The 19,554-nt window shown below is 40.3% G+C and overlaps 1 protein-coding gene and 1 long non-coding RNA gene across 2 annotated transcripts in view; one reads left to right on the top strand and one right to left on the bottom strand.

The window, feature by feature from the left end:
* NALF1 (NALCN channel auxiliary factor 1) overlaps positions 1-19,554 on the bottom strand; it is a 517,684-nt gene that overhangs the window by 15,735 nt on the left and 482,395 nt on the right. Inside the window, exon 2 of the mRNA XM_083846002.1 lies at positions 15,708-15,879. Within this exon, the coding sequence (XP_083702128.1) occupies positions 15,708-15,879 (172 nt within the window). The remainder of the gene's footprint in view (positions 1-15,707; positions 15,880-19,554) is intronic.
* Positions 11,023-13,552, top strand: LOC310903244. The gene is made up of 3 exons (XR_014587377.1): positions 11,023-11,172; positions 11,243-11,307; positions 11,424-13,552. It is a non-coding gene; the product is annotated as an uncharacterized lncRNA (long non-coding RNA).

Here is a 19,554-nt window from a genome sequence, read left to right as displayed (position 1 = left end):
AAATTAAAAAGATACCTTTATCCAACAAACCACCAAGACTCACCTTCTCCTCTTCTGCCTTTATAGTTCAATTTGCAGGCATCATTACTCTGTACTACTTGAGTGTTTGGTAATTATATTTCTGAGGTTAACCTTTCATTACTGGCTCAAAGCTTGCTTTAATTTTCACATTTCACTTAACATTCTCAGCTCTGGATCTCCATTCCCCAACTTTTCCCTGCACTTTTCTATATTCCACCAGCGGAAACCTTAGTCCATACGGAGGATTTTGGATTTTTATTTATTTTGATATCAAAGCATTTTCCATACAGACATACTATCACTCATGAAGGTCATATAAAAACAATCTCTTTGCTTTGTAACAGGATACTTTTATTCACGTACATATAATTTTAATGATCAGCATGCAGTTATATCTGTAGGAAGTGTGTGTTACTAATTTTGATGCAAGACTTAAGGCTACTCATTTGACTGAGATTATGTTAATGGAGACATAACTATAGATAAATCCTATGTATCCTGCTCAGATGAATCATACTGAAAGAAAAAGGAATGACAGCATAAGCATCATTCATTTTGTGCAGAAACAGCTTTGGTGGAAAAGAAGGAAAATTCAAGCATGTTCTTATGCTGGAATTGAAGTCATAAAGACTGTATCTATATAAACATGGTTCGTTATGCTAGATCACCAGCTAACTCAGAGAATGCCATGGTTTCTGCATGAGTACTTGCATTTCTTTAGCAGAGGAACCAGCATGCAAAAGAAGTTGTTTCATTTGCACATCTCACCCCAACACTGAGGATTTATCATGCTTGGAGCTGGAAATGTATCTGTGGCAGGTGGTCTTTCTTGGACCACTTCTTGGTTTATTTCATACAGAAAGAGCCATGGCATCATAGTATTCTGCATCTTCCAGACATCATCAAAAGAAATTGCTCTGACTGATATATTTCTTGTCACAAGTATTTTGGAAAGACTCAGAAACAAAACAGATTTTTGTTATATGTTCTTTTCCTCTTTTTCTTTCTATATTACTATAAACTATGGTCCTTTTAAATGTAGATTTCTGTTTCATTTTGAATGATATACCAAGCTTGTGCCTGAAGAAAAGAACATGAGCTAGAAGAATAAATCAGAGAGGTGGATGCAGTACACCAGAAGTTTTGAATGCTCCGATTTGCACAAAGTAAATAGTGTCTGCCAAGAATAATCCAGCCAGCAGTGACATCATTGCATCAGAGAATTCCAACATACTGCATGACATTTCTCGTTCTGAGGAATTATTTCTGAGATTTCAATATTAGCATTTTCCAACTACAAAAGGAAAGAGAACTCATTAGACATTTTTGACTAGATTTCATTGCTTGCTTAGATCTGATCTGGAAGCTAGATCGCTTTGATCCTATCCAGATGGTCCTCTCAATTTCCAAATTTCTGTGTCTGTGACACATTATGATGCTTCTGTTCAGATATATATTTAAAAACCCTTCATATTATAAAAAGCAATAAATTTAAATGTAAAGCATAGCTTAAAGATAAATAAATTATACTTTAGTCAAACAGAATCTAAACCTGTCCTCTTTTAGTTTAAATCCATTACTCCTTGTCCTGTCACTACAATCCCTGTTAAAATGTCCCTCTCCAGCTTTCCTATAGAACCCCTTTAGGTACTGGAAGACTGCTATAAGGTCTCCCCAGAACCTTCTTTTCTCCAGGCTGAACAACCCCAACTCCATCAGCCTCTCTTCATAGAAGAGGTGTTCCAGCACTCTGATCATCCTCTTGGCCCTCTGCTCCACTCACTCTACTAGGTCCATGTCCTTCTTGTCCTGGAGGCTCAGAGATGAATGCATCACTCCAGGTGGTGTCTCACGAGAACATAACAGAGCAGGAGAATCACCTCCCTTAACCTGCTGACCATGCTTGCTTTGATTCAGCCCACGATACAGTTGGCTTTCTGGGCTGCAGGTGCACATTGTTGGCTCATGTTGAGCTTCTCATCAACCAACACCCCCAGGTCCTTCTCAGAGCTGCTCTCAATTCATCCTTCGCCCAGCCTGTATTTGTGCTTGGGATTGCCCCAGCCCAGGTGCAGGACCTTGCATTTGGCCTTATTGAACTTCATGAGGTTCACACAGGCCCACTTCTCAAGCTTGTCTGTGTCCCTCTGGATGGCGCCCCTTCCCTCCACCATGTCAAACAAACCACTCAGCTTGGTGTTATTGGTAAATTTGTTGAGGGTGCACTCCATCCCACTGTCCATGTCACCGACAAAGATGTTAAACAGCACCTGTCCCAGTACCAACCCATGAGGAATTCCACTTGTTACTGATCTCCATTTGGACATTGAGCCATTGGCTGCAACTCTTTGAGTGCAACCATCCAGCCAATTCCTGACCCACTGAGGTGTCCATACTTCACATCTTTCCAATTTAGAGACAAGGATATGCAGGGCAGTGTCAAAAGCTTTGCACAAGTCCAGGCTGATGATGTCAGTTGCTCTTCCCCTACCCAACAATGCTGTAACCACATTGTAGAAGGCCATCAGATTTGTCAGGCACAATTCATTCTTAATAAAGCCTTGCTGGCTGTCAGCAATCACTTCTCTATTTTCCATGTGCCTTAGTACAGTTTCCAGGAGGACCTACTCCATGATCTTGCTGGGCACAGAGGTGAGATCCACTGGCCTGTAGTTCCGTAAGCCTTCATTTTTTCCCTTTTTAAAAATGAGCTTGATGTTTCCCCTCTACCTGAACTGCCACAACTGCTCAAATATGATGGACAGTGGCTTAGCAACCTCACCCAAGAGTTCCCTCAGGACCCATGGATGCATCTAATTAGGTCCCATGGACTTTTGCATCTCCAGGTTCCTTAGATGTTTTCATAGCTGACCTTCTCCTACAGTGGGCTGTTCTTCATTCCCCCAGTCTCTGCTTTTGCCTTCTGGTGCTTGGTTTACATGTCTGAAGCTCTTGCTGGTGAAGACTGAGGCAAAATAGTTGTAGAGTAAGTGAACCTTCTCCATATCCCAGGTAACTAGGTCTCCCATTTCCTTCTGGAAAGGGACCACAATTGCCCCAGTCTTCCTTTCATCACTGATGTACCTATTGAGGCCTTTCTTGTTGCCTTGATGTCCCTGGACAAATTTAATTCGATTAGGCTTCAGCTTTCCAACCTGATCCCTGGCTGCTCAGCAAATTTCTCTGTATTCTTCTCAGGCTCTCTATCCTTGCTTCCACTGTCTGTAGGTCTCCTTTCTCTGTCTGAGTTTGGCCAGGAGCTCCTTTTTCATCCATGCAGGTCTCCTGGATTTTTTTGTCTGACTTCCTGTTTGTTGGGATTTATCACTCCTGAGCTTGGAGGAGATGGTCCTTGAATATTAACCAGCTTTCTTGGGCCCCTTTCCCTCCAGGGCTTTATCCCACCGTGCCTACATCCTTCTATTCCAACACTCCAGTCATGGGAGCCATCCCACCACATCTCCGTAATGCCAATGAGGTCATAGCCCTGCAGGTGTGCATACATCTCTAACTCCTCTTGTTTATTTCCCATGCTACATGAGTCAGCATAGAGACACTTAAGTTGGGCCCCTGATGAAACTGAGTTACTGGCTGGTGTGGCTGGACTTCCTTTGTGCTGCTCTTCAGGTGCTTTCCTGCTGATCCTTCTCCAGGCTCTGAGTACCTATCACTGACACTGGTGTCAAAGTGGGAGGAGCGGGACTGACTGAAGTTCCCCTCCCGTGGCAACACTAGTTTAAAGCCCTCCTCACTAGCCTGGCAATTCTATGACTGAAGACGCTATTCTGCTTCTCTGATAGGTGGACCCCATCAGTCCCCAGCAGACCAGGTTGGAGTTGGACTTGATACTTATGGGTCCCTTCCAACTTGGTATATTCTATGACTCTCTGATTCTACATATGGGAGAACATTCACACCATGCCTTCTAAGCAACTAAGATGTCATTCAGAACTGAAGGGAATGACGACACGGACTCCAAGATAGTCGAGAAATAGAGACCCTTTATTGTCCCAATGCCAGATCTTATATAGTTTTTCTGAGCCCCTACACGCGCTGCACATGGCTGGCAAACATAGTTACAGACTTCTGATTGGTGCATTCCTTCTGATCACGCGTAGCCCTCTATAGGCCCGTCTGAGCCTAACAACTCCTTCTTATTGGTTCCCACTTTCTCTTATTCTAGCCTGGTTACCACTCTATGCCTCTAAGTAACCTTCCTCTTAACCCTTAGTGCACCGCCGTATCAATCAGCTCCAGTTTGTCACCGAACGGGTTACCCATAATTCCCCCTTTTTTTGTTTCTACAAGCCAAATTGTGTGCAACGAACAATTAATCATTTTTTGCAAACATTGCAACAGGCATGGTGTAACTATTACAATTGCAACAAACGCGATAAACAAAATAATCATTATCTTTTACTTTCTCAAGTACTTAAATTTGTTGCTACAGGACTACGGCATCAAGCAAGGAAAGGACAGCTGAACCACATTAAGGTTGTTTTTTTTTTTTTTTAAGCTACAAAGTAGTTAATCAAGGAACTGACTAGGTCTATGCATAGTTAGGTTTTAAAGTGTGCTAAAAGAACTTGAACTCTTTCATTAAGACTGTGCTTGAACAATGCACAGATTAACCCCCCATAAAGCCAAATATTTCAACTCTATACATAAGAGGTTTTTTTAAAAAAGTTCTACACACTCTCAAAGTTATTTTAAAATTGATTTAAATACTTTACCTTGCAGCTCTGCTATGGCAGAAGACAGCACGTGAAATTAAGGCTAATTTTTGTGTGCATACATGTAAAAGCTGGTCTTAGAACAAGAGCTGTTGTATTTACTTAATTCTGAGTCTTTAGTGTGGATTCACATTAAAGTAGTGCTGCCACAGCAATCAACAGAATCACAGACTTCCTTCACCTGAATGATCCCATCTTCTGTGAATCCAGTCATACCAGTTTGAAACAACCTATCTAAAGCAGTATGTCTTAGATTTCAACTTTCTCTGCAACTGTTTCAGAAGAAATTAATATCCACAAAACCTAGAAAAGAACCATCAACTGGTCATATTACACAAATCTGATGCACAAACCCACTTATTTTAAAACCTTCTCCCCCTCAACAAGTTCTTCAGTGTAAATCAGAGCTGTTACTTGAAAACAGAGCTCTTTAGTCCTATCTGCACACAGCTATCTATTTTAATGGGAAGAAAGATAGCAAATCAAATTCTGCTCATTTACTAGTTTAACAGACCTAATATTTTAATACCTCCAGGTACATTTTTCGTTTGCTGAACTTTTGCATAATGTTTTAAAGAGGGGCTCAATTCACCCTGAATGCAGGACTTGTACAGGCCAGTGTGATTTACACTTACTTGCTCAGTAAAGTTTATAGCTATAAGACAGTTATTTACGTGGGACTTACTGGAAGCACAAATTTATGATATCAACAAAAAAAGTACACCACATACTAACACTGCTTTTTAGATACTCTTCAGTTTTAAAATTTTCAAACACGTTAACTTGTCTTATTTTGTTTAGGGCTGAAGCTGTTCAGCAAGGTCACTTAATTTGAGACTGCTGAAATACTTCAGCAATCCTTTGGTTCCAGTGGCTGTAAAACAGCCAAGTAAAAAGAAACTTCCCTACTAAAAAAAAAGTGTGTCTGGGGAAAGGGGGGAGAGAATTGTCACCAGAAAAGTGTATTTTAAACACTATCTGCTACACACCACAAAAGTCTTTGTTATAAAATACACATTTTCATACAAAAGACATCTTGCAAAACCATTTGATTGCCCCATGATGCTGAACGTTTGTGTGAGCTTCTCTTGTTTTCTAAATATTCTTCAGCCCAGGCACTTTCAGTCTGAGTGGCTTTGTCTCTCATACATGGAACAGCATGTCCGTGATTATCACGAGGCTACTGTCCAGCAAGGTAGGGAGCAGCAAGTGTGTCCAACGAGGAAGTCCGGCGAATAATACTGGAAGGACTTGATGAAGGTGGTCTTAACTTGTCAGCTCTGCAGCCCGGCGAGCTGGGGCTCTTCCTCTCCGGTGAGCTCCTGCCTTGCTCCGGGGACTGCTGCTGGTGCCGGACCCTGCCTGCCACTGTGGCGCTGCCGTCCGGCAGTGGGGAGGAGCAAGGTGAGGGCCCGCAGCCCAGCAGCGTTAGTATCCCCACTTGATGCTGCCTCCCACACTTTCTCCCCCGTTTGTTCCCAAGTCTTTACATCGAACACAGCTGAGACTGTCGAGGGGACCCCTTGTTTTTGCAAAAACTTCGATAGTAGCTTTATCTTAAATGGGTCATATTTTACACCCCTTTTTATTAATAATTGCATTAATAATTTTACTATCGCCTCTTCTTCTGCTGAGATATTGGCTCCCATTGTGAATGCCCAGCCGCTCACCTGTCCTTCAGGCGATCTCCCATGGTTGAAGCTGCAGTCCAGCTGCGAGCTTGATTCGTTCGGCTGGGTTCTCTCCGGACGCTTGTGCAGTGTTGCTCTACCCCTTATCACGTCGGGGTCACCATTTGAAGGGAATGATGACACAGACTCCAAGATAGTCGAGAAATGGAGACCCTTTATTGTCCCAATGCCACATCTTATATAGTTTTTCTGAGCCCCTACACACCCTGCACGTGGCTGGCAAACATAGTTACAGACTTCTGATTGGTGCATTCCTTTTGATCACGCGTAGCCCTCTATAGGCCCATCCGAGCCTAACAACTCCTTCTTATTGGTCCCCACTTTCTCTTATTCTAGCCTAGTTACCACTCTATGCCTCTGAGTAACCTTCCTCTTAACCCTTAGTGCACCGCCATATCAATCAGCTCCAGTTTGTCACCGAATGGGTCACCCATACAGAACACAAAATTAGGAGTCTAAATTAATATGGACTTAATGGAAAGGTGATGGAGTAGCTCATCCTGGAGGTCATCTCCAAGCATGTGGAAGATAAGAAGGTGATCAGGAATAATCAGCATGGATTCACCAAGGGGAAATCACGCTTAACCAATCTGACAGCCTTCTATGATGGGATGACTAGCTGGATGGATGAGGGGAGACGGGTCGAAGTGGTCTACCTTGACTTCAGCAAGGCTTTTGACACTATCTCCTGTAACATCCTCATAGGCAAGCTCAGGAAGTGTGGCCTAGATGAGTGGATAGTGAGGTGGATTGATAATTGGCAAGATAGCAGGCCTCAGAGTGTTGTGCTCAGTGGCACTGAGTCTAGTTGGAGGCCTGTAGCTAGGGGTGTCCCCCAGGGGTCAGTACTGGATTCAGTGTTATTCAACTTACTCATCAATGACCTGGATGATGGAACAGAGGGCACTCTCAGCAAGTTTGCTGATGACAGAAAGCTGGCAGGAGTGGCTGATACCCCAGAGGACTGTGATGCCATTCAGAGGGACCTTGACAGGCTGGAGAGATGGGCCAAGAGGAACCTTGTGAAGTTCAACAAGAGTAAGTGCAGGGTCCTGCACCTCGGGAGGAATAACCCCAAGCACCAGTAGAGGCTGGGGGCTGACCTGCTGGACAAGGTCAAGGGAGGTGATCCTCCCCCTCTACTCAGTCCTGGTGAGGCCACACCAGGAGTATTGTGTCCAATTCTGAGCTCCCCAGTAGAAGAGGGACATGGGACTACTGGAGCGAGTCCAGAGGAGGGCTGCTAAAATGATTAGTGGACTGGAGCACCTGTTGTATGAGGACAGTCTGGGAGCTGGGCCTATTTAGCTTGTAAAACAGAAGACTGAGGGGAGATCTCATCAATGCATATGTGAAGGGAGGGTGTCAAGAGGATGGAACCAGACTCTTTTCAGTTGTGACCAGTGACAGGACAAGAAGCAACGTGCACAAACTGAAGCACAGAAAGTTCTGTCTGTATATGAGAGAGCACGTCTTTACTGTAAGAGTGACAGAGCACTGGAACTCTGGTTTGCCCAGAAAGGTTGTGGAATCTCCTTCTCTGGAGATATTCAAAACCTGCCTGGATGCTACTCTGCACAATGTGCTCTAGATGATTCTGCTTGGCAGGGGAGTTGGACTAGATGATCTTCAGAGGCCCCTTCCAACCTCAGCCGTTCTGTGATTCTGTGAAAAATGAGAGTGATTGAAAGCACATCATTTATATGTCCCCTCCCTCTGCTGTCCCCTTTCTTTCTTCTTCTACATTAGAAAGTACCAGAGTTCTGTTCAGGACAGAAAACAAGACAAAATTTATTTTTCTCCTGGTGACAATAGACCTTTTCTGACGTCACTGTTCTTAGGAAATACTAGAGGGTGGCATGCTGGTGTTGGAAGAAGCTAATGCAACAAATCTCTACCATATTGCTGCTTACCATATTCCCATCCTGTCCATAAAGGAACTTAAGTGCTCCATGAAATCTCATGACATTCATTATACAGTAAGAAGTGTGAGGATGTGGCTGGGATTTTCTGCCTGGTATTTTCTAATGGGTGATGGTCCAGTAGACCATCAAACCATGCCACAAAGCACAGAGAGACCGTAAGTCTTGGTCAAGACAAAGAAAGCCCTTAGCAACATAGATCTATTTCGTCATGATAAAGTGCTCCAGACTTACCACATAGATGGCAGTTTTGGGACTGTTTTCCCTGCAGCTAGGGTATGTCTGTATTACCATGTAGTTTTGGGCAAGAGAAGATGAATATAATGAATAAGCTGGTGTTGAGTATCTCTTGTCAACCCTGAATGCATTTGAAAGCTTTTTACCTCACTGTAACTCTAGTGGATCCTGAAGTTCAAATGCCCATTAGTAGCATGAAGTGTGAAAGTTATGGTGCTGTAGCGTGTCTCCTAGCTTAGTTTAATACAAAGGAACCCAGTTTACATCCTCGAAGATGCCTCCTCATTGCAAGCAAAACAGAAAGGAGTATGAACAGCAGATTTGCTTCAAAAGTGCACTCCTGAATTACATTGCTAACATGGATGCAGCTGCAGTGCTGGTGTTGACAGCACATTGTGGATGCTTAGGGAAGGGCCTCATACATGGAGGAGGTAATCTGCTCTCTCTCTGGACATCTCTATTAGTCATTTGGTGGAGACTGAGATCTCAGTTTTCCTGTGTTGGGGAAACTGCAGGCCTGAAAGGATGATTTTTGCTGTGAAGAAAACATTTATGGCCTCTGTGTGCTTTTTCTGTCTCCAATGGGAGACGGCAGCAAACCAGACAGAAACAGTTCTTGGGCTAGACCAGTCCCCAGGCCATCTGCTGGACTGCACTGTCCTGAAAGGTATGGGAAAAGCAGTTGTATTACAAGTCTATTCCCAGTACTCTCTACGTAGAGTCATACATTTTTCAACTCTTTTTTCACACACTAAGAGCATGTGTGAAAGAAATCTTCCACATCTTCCATTTGCACTTAGGAAAAAAAAAAAAAAAAGACTACATCTATGAAGGAAAACATAGAAAAGAAAACAGTCAGACTGTTTTCTTTCATAGCAGTGATACATACTGGTTTCATGGGAGTCACAATTGAAAACTTGACCTGAAACTTTGCATAGGATTCATTCATTATCTGTTGTGTGTTCATATATTTGCCTAAACACGTCTACCATTTCCCTTAAATAAGATTCTCTTTTGCATTAGCAATTCTAGACATCAGGGCTGCACAAAGAAACATTACATGAAACCACTAAAAATTTTAATCTTATGGATATAAACTCCAAAGATCTAAAATGAGAACAAATATATTTAATTGTAATGTATATGAAAAACTGTATGAGATAACATTGCCTAATGGAAAGACTGATTTCTTTACTCCTATTTACTAGAAGAAAAGTAGGGGGTGGGGATGGGGGACAAGGCAGGGACATAAATGGTTTTCTCATGGAAATGGTTTTCTAACCCCATGTTTCTATAATCAGAACCACATTGTGTTTCCTTTTGTTTTGATTACTCTTCCTCCTGACGTACTCTTCTTCTTTTGCACTTCAGCTGTCCTATATCCTCACATGTATATCTATGAAATACAAATTCCAGTGACACACAAATAATGTAGCATTTCATAGCCTGTTCCCAGCATCATTTTCATTGGAGATACATCAGTAAGATTTTCTCATACTAGAATACTTCTTACTCATTTTAGCAGTGCTTTAGAAATTTCCAAGTCATTAGTAATCCATACTGTAAACTACAACTGTCCTTTTCTTTTCCTTTCCTTTCTTTTCCTTTCCTTTCCTTTCCTTTCCTTTCCTTTCCTTTCCTTTCCTTTCCTTTCCTTTCCTTTCCTTTCCTTTCCTTTCCTTTCCTTTCCTTTCCTTTCCTTTCCTTTCCTTTCCTTTCCTTTCCTTTCCTTTCCTTTCCTTTCCTTTCCTTTCCTTTCCTTTCCTTTCCTTTCCTTTCCTTTCCTTTCCTTTCCTTTCCTTCCCTTCCCTTCCCTTCCCTTCCTTCCCTTCCTTCCCTTCCCTTCCCTTCCCTTCCCTTCCCTTCCCTCCCCTCCCTCCCCTCCCCTCCCCTCCCCTCCCCTCCCCCCTCCCCTCCCCTCCCTCCCCTCCCCTCCCCTCCCCTCCCCTCCCCTCCCCTCCCCTCCCCTCCCCTCCCCTCCCCTCCCCTCCCCTCCCCTCCCCTCCCCTCCCCTCCCCTCCCCTCCCTCCCCTCCCCTCCCCTCCCCTCCCCTCCCCTCCCCTCCCCTCCCCTCCCCTCCCCTCCCTCCCCTCCCCTCCCCTCCCCTCCCCTCCCCTCCCCTCCCCTCCCCTCCCCTTCCCTTCCCTTTCCCTTTCCCTTTCCCTTCCCTTCCCTTCCCTTCCCTTCCCTTCCCTTCCCTTCCCTTCCCTTCCTTCCCTTCCCTTCCCTTCCCTTCCCTTCCCTTCCCCTTTCCCCTTCCCTTTCCTATTCCCTTTCCCATTCCCCTTCCCCTTCCCTTTTTCTCCTCCCTCCCTCCCTCCCTCCCTTCCACCCTTCCTTCCACCCTTCCACCCTTCCACCCTTCCACCCTTCCTTCCACCCTTCCTTTCACCCTTTCACCCTTCCACCCTTCCTTCCACCCTTCCACCCTTCCTTCCACCCTTCCTTCCACCCTTCCACCTTTCCGCCCTTCCTTCCTTCACTTCCACCCTTCCTTCTATCCTGTCAAATTTCTTCAGGACAAATCACCAGTCCTATGTTGTTTTCTCGTCACATGGACCTTCCAAGGTAAGATAAAACCTCTGCTATTTTTCTTTTCACATTCTCCAGTGCACTTTTATTATTATTTTTTTTACAGCTTTCAACATCAAGAAATACCCTGTCCAGAAAGAAAACAAACAAACGAGCAAGCAAACAACATACGTGAGTTCTCTGTCCTACTTTCTTGCTATTTTTGTCGAGCCGGCCTGACATTTATTGCTTTCAAACAGATACGCTCGGATTTGCCAAGAGCCGCTTTGTTTCCCCGCCTCCACTAGGTGCTGCTCCCCGAAAATGCTCGCCGCGGCGGCGGGAGGGGAAGACGGCAGCTCGCCGCCGCAGCGCACAGACACGGAAAGCAGCCACTGCCTCCTACCCGGCGGAGGTCGGGTTCCGGCGCGTAACCTTTAGATGTACATCACCCTCGGCGTTGTATTCGACATCAGATAAAGCCAGCCATCGCCAGCACACGTTTTCCCGTGACTAGCTTTCCATGATTTATAGAAATGCTTTGTAGAAATCAGACCTTTGTCTTTCCATTAACCTGAATCTCTTCTGGACGTTAGAGGAAATAATCTGTTACCATGGAGGAGAGAAAAGAAGGCCTTATTATTATTTCTGTGCCCTTATTATTATCATAAAACATTATTAAATAATATCAGACTCCACAATTTTTTCTTGTGTTTTCAGTGATAAATCATCCTATAAGCAGAGGGTTCTTTCTCTTTTTCTTTCTCTCTTTCTCTCTTTCTTTTGTTTTTTCGTTCATTCATTCTTTCCTTCATTCTTTCTTTTGTTCTTTCGTTCGTTCTTTCTCTCTCTCTCTTTCTCTCTCTCTCTCTCCTTCTCTCTTTCTATTTACCCTCTTTTCCTCTTTCCCTTTTCTTTCCCTCTTTCCCTCTCTTTCTTTCCCTCTTTTTTTTCTTTCTCTCTTTCTTTCTCCAGACAATATTTCATAATTAAGAGCTTCCCTTAACTAGCCAGCAAGTCCTGTATTAATTTCATGTGGGAAAAAATATCTCATAGTGCCATAACCAAATTCACTTCCTGTTAGATTTCTCTGGAAAAAAAAAAAAAAAAGTACAGAATTTGAAAAAGCATCTGTAACATTTCCCTCTGAGGGATACGTCACTGTTGGGAGCAGCAGAGATATTCAAGCCTGATTTAAATGAATGTGGGTTTGTGGCAAAATACTGTTCATGAGGAATCCCTGAATATAAAGTTTGCTTCTGCTGTGCTTCCTGTAACAGAGCTCAAAATTGAATAGCTTCACAGTGAACTCAGGAAGAAGGGAGCATCTAAATATCAAATAGAAATACTTTCAACGTGACCCTCATATTTATTTATTTATTTTGCCAATGAGTTTCACCCATCCCAGGAAAAGCATAACCAGTAATGAGAAATTCCCAGAACATCTGCCAGAAGGGAACTCACAAAAAAATGCAGCAGCAGATGTCCCTCAAGACATGTGGGATCTACTTTTGGTTGCTTTTCTGCAGAAGGAGTTCAAGTTAGCTGTCAAGCCACAAACTATTCTGAGGTATTTTTTCTACTGTTGAATGGGCTGCACTTTGCATGAAATAATTCTGTTTTTGTTAAGCTGCAAATAAATGTAATTCCTTAGTCCCATAGCAGATATTAGTATAATTTCTCATTGTTCAGTGGAAAGATGTGACCTTACACTGAACTGCTGATCAATAAGAGGGTGCCAATGAGCATGTATTCCAGAGAAAGTTTGAATTGCATCTTCATACATCTCATCATCATCTTTTCATGCACACAACTATATAATGTCAACATGCTGACTTTTATGAGTCCATGGATATGTTAAGGGACCTGATTTGAGAGGACAAAAAGTCCAACCAAGTATTAGTGTACTGTGATTTGAGAATCATATTTATAATTATATCATAATTATATTTTAAATGCTTGCAATATTACCTTGATTCCTTTGACATTCCATGCACTCCTTGGGTGCAAATGCCTGCTTAGGCTGAACTAAATAACTCAGCTCTGTTGATTACATACATCAGACCTTCATTGACTATAGTGAGAGCTTGTTCATAGAGTTTAAGCATAGATACCTACACTATTAAAATCTGCAGTAAAATGTGTTTAATACTTCCCTGAATCTGCTTTTCATTCCAAACCCAGCAATATTGACTGTTAGCAATCTTTGCAAGGTCATCTTTTTTATGTGTTTTATGAATGAATTTGGACTTGGAGATGTACTAGGAAAACGAAGAAGTGGATATGTATTTCTGAAGACATTTTCTATGATAATGATGTCTTTGCTCACTGTTTGTTCTTTTCCTTTGTGTATGTGTGCCAGTGTGCACATGTGTAAATACATGGGCACACACATATATATGTATACAAGATGTAAATAAAAAGTTCTTGTCTCTCACCTCAGCTGTATTGTCCTATTTAAACTGGAAAATAATTTTTATTTGCTTCCTCTGTATGCATATTGGATGGCTGTTAATATTTATGAAATGCACTGAAGAGAAGTGCTAAGCACCATTACCCTATTGATGACTACCAAATTGTAACTCAGCTTACATTTCATTACATTGTCTCTTGCATATGTATGGGTATTGCTGGATTGTGTGCATTAGGCTTAATCTTCAAGAAGGAATATAGTAAACATCTTGCTACCAGAATCTCCCTAAATCCAAACACAAGGTACACAGTGAAGAGAGTTTCCACAAATACTATGCTTGCCTCTGAGGTGTCATAGAACATTTTTGAGGTTTTATATTTGCTCTATTTTTAACTAGCTCACTTGGGCAACTCATTTATAATGAAGTAGAAGTAGAAGTAGAAGTAGGAGTAGGAGTAGGAGTAGGAGTAGGAGTAGAAGTAGAAGTAGAAGTAGGAGTAGGAGTAGGAGTAGGAGTAGGAGTAGAATAGAGTAGATTAGAGTTGAAGAGAATAGAGTAGAGTAGAGTAGAGTAGAACATAACAGAACAGAACAGAACAGAATAGTTCAGTGGGAAGGAACCTTAAAATATCATTAGGTCCAACTGCCTGACAACTTCAGGGCTGGCCAAAAGTAAAAGCATATTACCGAGGGCATTATCTAAATGTCTCTTGAACACGGACATGGATGGGGCATCAATCAGCTCTCTAGGAAGCCTGTTCCAGGTTTTGACCACCCCACCCTCATAATAAAGACATTTTTCCTATGTCCAGTCTGAACCTCCCCTGGCTCAGCTTTGTGCTGTTCCCACGTGTCCTGTCATCGGCTCCCAAGGAGCAGAAACTGGCACCTCCCTTTCTACTTCCTCTCCTCAGGAAGCCACAGAGAACAACGAGGCTGCCTCTCAGCCTCCTTTTCTCCAGACTAGACAATCCAAGAGTCCTCAGCCTCTCCTCACATGACACGCCTTCCAGTCCTTTTACTAGACTTGTTGCCCTTCTCTGGATGCTTTGAAGAACCTTAACAACCTTTTTATTTCGTGGAGCTCAGAACTGCATGAGGTGAGGCTGCATCACTGGTAATACAGAGGGAGAATCGCCTCTTTTGATTAGCTGGATATGTTACGTCTAATATACCCCAAAATGCATATCAAGCTTTCTAGTGCAGCCCTAATTTAAGATTTATTCTGTCTAATTGCAAGTATTTAGACAAAGCCGTCAAATAATATAATTGTTGAAATGACTTTTGACTGATTTACTTGTAATAGGGTGCCTAAATATTTTCAAGGTTCTCAGTTGATACTATAAGCACCAGAAATATGTAGGTAACATTGATATAAAGTGAAATTTTGTATCAATGAATCCCAGTCAGTCCTGACAATAAATAAATAAATAAATACATGACATTTGAAGTGCCTATGATATACTAAAGATATTTCTTACCTAACACGCCTTCTGTGGATGGACCATTCTGAGATAATGTTTGAAACAGAATGGAATGTCAAAGGAACTAAACCATTTTATTAACCAATGCACAGATCTATATAAATGATATATTTTAAAATTAAAAATCCTTCCAGAATCTAAAAGAGTCCAGAAGAGACCAAAAAATCAGTGCTTCACAGCAAAACATCTGATTCTTTCAATTCTTGACTAGTGAAAGTCCTTTCCTTAAAGGTTTGCTATCCAAGAACTGCTGCGGCTGCACACTTCTGAATGTTACACCTCAGATTCTTTGTTTATCTGACATAAGAATATAGATCAACAAAGTTGAGTATACTAAAAATTGATTTTGCATCTCTCTCTCTCTCTCTCTCTCTCTCTGAATATTGGATATCACAGAGCTGTTTTTCTCAGTTTTACACAACACAGAGCTACAAAAACCTTCCACCAAATTACAAAGCATAAAAAATAACCAGAAAAAAATTCTCCTAGTAATTTTGTTTTGTAAAATTAATGACTGTGGCAAGCTGTAGTTTAAATGTGCATACTAAATCTGGGCTCAAATCCTAACACCTCTGAGAAATCTTTGTGATAAGGAATACCTTCAGGCTCTCATAGTTAATAGAGGAAACATATTCACATTCTCCTTCACAGTTAGACCTAAGAAAACAAGTGAAATTATTTTTTGTATACTATACCTGTACAGATGAAACTCGATAGTCCTCCATAGATGACATCATCATTATCTGGTAATATAAAGGGACACCTCGTCTGGACCTCCAAACAGTATTGCTTGCAAGGAATTCTGTTGCTGCAGTGAAACTGTGTGACTTCAAAATACTGGGAACAGAGCCAGGCTTTGTAGACAGTCTGGAAAAAGAGAAGAACGAGAAGTATAGATGGATGACAATAGCACTGTCATTATTAGAAGAACATACTGTACACCCACATTAATACTGCTTCTGAAAGCAAATTTTAAGACTCTCATTTGGGTAAAACACACTCTTAACATTTGACTATCCTCCCACTACAAAAATGAAAACTTCAGCCAAGTCATTTAAAAGCAACAGTCACTCAGGACTAGGCTAACGACAGTATTTTATATCAGTGTGTAAACAGGTACCTCTCTTAGATGCATATTTTTATTACATAAACATGCAGCACACTCCTGTCCCTATACTTTACCATATACAAACCATCATCTGAACCTCATTTGGGACTGTTTTGGGAAAACCTTACAAAAACAAATGCAATAAACAGTTTCATATTGGCCTCAAGCCAGCTCTATTCTTTATATTGTCTGATGCTAAGCTTTCAGGTTGCAATAGATGGTGCTGCTTCCCTTCAAATAAAACCCTATCCAGTCTACAGCATGGAAACACACATTACAGTTCATGAACACGAACAGCTGTAGACTAGGAGATAAATCTGTAACAGTGAGGTCCAATGTCTACTTCTGGGAGCAAAGAGAAACACAATAAAGATGTTGTCACCTGAAGCTGTGTAGCCATGGCTGCATGGTTGTAGTGATTACCACTATTATTACTATTGGTATTTATATATAAAAGCAAATTAAACATGTTGATTTTAGTTTCTTGTGTCTTTAAGCAATGATATTAGTCAGAAGAATTAAACAAACTTTTTGACACAGAAAAGCTTCACAACTGATCATATAAAAACAGATTGGATAGAAGCTTATGGAGCTGGTGAAACACCTGTATGACTGAGTACTAGAGAAGTTTGTCAGTTTCCCATTCTTTTATTTTCTAATTATCTTTTTTTTTTTTTTCGAAGTGCATTATTTATTGGTTATATAGTTGCTATCTAGGCTGTTATATAATTAAAATTTACTTTCTGTATTCATTCCAAATATCCAAAAAGCTTACTAACAGCTTTATCATGGGCTCAAATAAAACATAAAGGTAGCTGGTTATTTTCCTTCTTTCTATACCTGTTCATAAGAAAAAAACAAAACAAAACAAACAAACAAAAACAAAACAAAGAAAAAAAAAACAAACAAAAAACCCTTAGATTAAGTCTTCAAGCACCAAAAATTTAAATTCAAAAACTGACATCTGAAAAGAGCAAAAAGGATCAATCTAGCAGAGGGTTTGGGTAGGTTTCAGCACGTTTCCTCTCGTCCATTCCAATTTTTACTAGTGTCAGTAGTGGTTTAATGTGTATAATTAATTTGAATGTAGTAGTCCCAGAATCACAAAACTTTTATCTTACTTGTTTGCAGTGGTGGCAGGTGTGGGTAAGGTTGCTAGGCGATAAAGTAAAGCCTTTATCACTAATCTATGGTTTATGATTATCTCTTTATAGTAGCTTTTGCCTACTGCACTCTGTAGAACAAGATTTTTTCATTACAAATTAAATTTTAATTGCTTACAGTGGGTTCTTATCCACAATAAATGATTAATGAGAAGGAGAATTAAATGGTGTGTGTATTTATCGTTCTTAAATAAACTCAATTCTAAACAGCAAGTGGTTTTCCCAGTATTGACTATATCTCCCCCCACGCTTTTAACGCTTCAATTGCTATATTGATTGAATAAAATAAATAGTGTTTTTTGTTTGTTTCTTTTCTTTTTCTTTCTTTTTTTTTAATATTTAATTACTAATTGAGCAATAACTATTGGTTGGAGACAGGAACTCTGGCTTGGATAACAGATAAGAGATAAATATTCACAGATGTTCCTTCCTGATCTCTAACAGTTTAGAACTGTCTATTTTGAATCTACCTAACATAGATAATAAGCTGTTTTATGAAACATATTTAATGAAGAAAAGGTTTTTTTATTAAAATATTAAATATTCCTGCTTTTTTTTCCCATGTCAATACTTCACACTTGCAACCTAGCAACCTAGTAAACAATACATCCTCAACTCAAGCATTAACAAAATATTCTCTTTCTCTCTTACATACTTTATGGCATGCTGAGACAGATAAATAACTTATTTCAGGAGTATGACTCTATAATATAGCTTAACTGGCACGTGGAAGTCTTTAAAATTACTTCAGCAAATTTTGGGTCATTGACAAAAGACACAGAAGATCTTATTTGAGGACATAGGGACAATAAAACTTTTGTCTTTCTGAGTTGGCATAATCTCTTTCAAAATACAGACTTCCTTTTTAAGGTGCTATTGCACCAAATCTAAGTAAGTTAAAAAAAAAAAAGCAACCACAAAATCTTGAATTATAACATCTCTTGTAGCCTGTTAGAAACCACTTATCACACAAAAATGGTCATATCTAAGCACTGAGAGATGTGTGTGTGTGTGTGTGTGTATATGTGTGGTCATACAGGAAAAGGCTGGTCTGCCTTATAAAGTCCCGGAAAATGTTCACCAATGAAAGAAGTGTCTTGTTACTAAGCTTCCAAGACCTATTTTTTTTTTATTTTTTCTTTCTAAAGTCAAAAGCTTAAAAATACTGTATTTCAAATTATAGTTGTCAGGACTTGTTCTGAACAAGAAAATGTAGCAAAACTAGGAGCCAAGTTCATAAATGCACATTTTTATGCACTATTTTCCTTTATCTCCCATATATTTTCTATTTTCTACTTCAAGATGATATGCATTGATTTTGATTCTGATTGATATTATGATGCCATATTCAGTCTTCTTCTTTCATTTTGCTATCTGCACTTTTATTGTCTTTCACTGAAGAGAGAAAAGATGGAAGGGTGGGGAGGAGAGAAGACCATGCATCAAATAGCCAGAGGCAGAGAAAGTCCTCCAGACTTCATATTAAGTTTTCTGGAGCAAAATTATTGGCCTTCCAAACCCGCACATTCTGAAGATTCAAGTCAATAAAATATGTCTTGGATTACATTTGAAGGGTCAAAGAGGGGTTGTGGCAGCAACAGACGGGACGGTCACTTTATGATATCCTCAATAAAATCAAAACATACAAAAAAAAAAAACTCCCAACAAGAACTGAAATAAACTGAGTTAGAAGATTGGGAAAGATATACAAATTATAGAGAAAATATATGAACACTCATTTATCTTTTTTTTTTTTACAAGAAACAAGAAAAAATCTTTAGCAATTTTCACACAAAATCAGAACTGCAGAAGATAAAAGCATAATTTTTATTACTATATATTTTGTGAATTCAAGACAAGGCACTATAAACAAACAGAAAAATAATACACTACATAGCTTTTGTATTTCTTAAATTTGTAATTTTGGCTACATCTTATGATCTTGTATATATGTTGCAAGCATATAACAGAATAATATTTGAGATGGGCTTGTATTTTCAGCTATTTTGAAAACCTTCAAAAAATTATAGTTGCTAATGGAAATCTGTCAGACTGATCTCAAAGGACAGAAAAAATAATGTTTTTTTTTGTTATTATTCTTTTTTAGCAAGGAAAAGAAAATAAAGGGAAAGTACTCAGATAAATTGGATTATTGAACATCAGGGCAACCACATACACATTAAATAACTGCATAAATCTAAATATGTATTCTTTTTTACTATTAACAGAACTCTATATTTGATAGAGGTACAGTCCTGGCTATTAGACAAG

The sequence above is a fragment of the Anser anser genome (genome assembly GCF_964211835.1).
Source record: "Anser anser genome assembly, chromosome: 1".
NCBI classification, from domain to species: domain Eukaryota; kingdom Metazoa; phylum Chordata; class Aves; order Anseriformes; family Anatidae; genus Anser; species Anser anser.
Note: the sequence above shows the minus strand (reverse complement) of the source record. Positions and strands in the feature narration are given on the sequence as shown.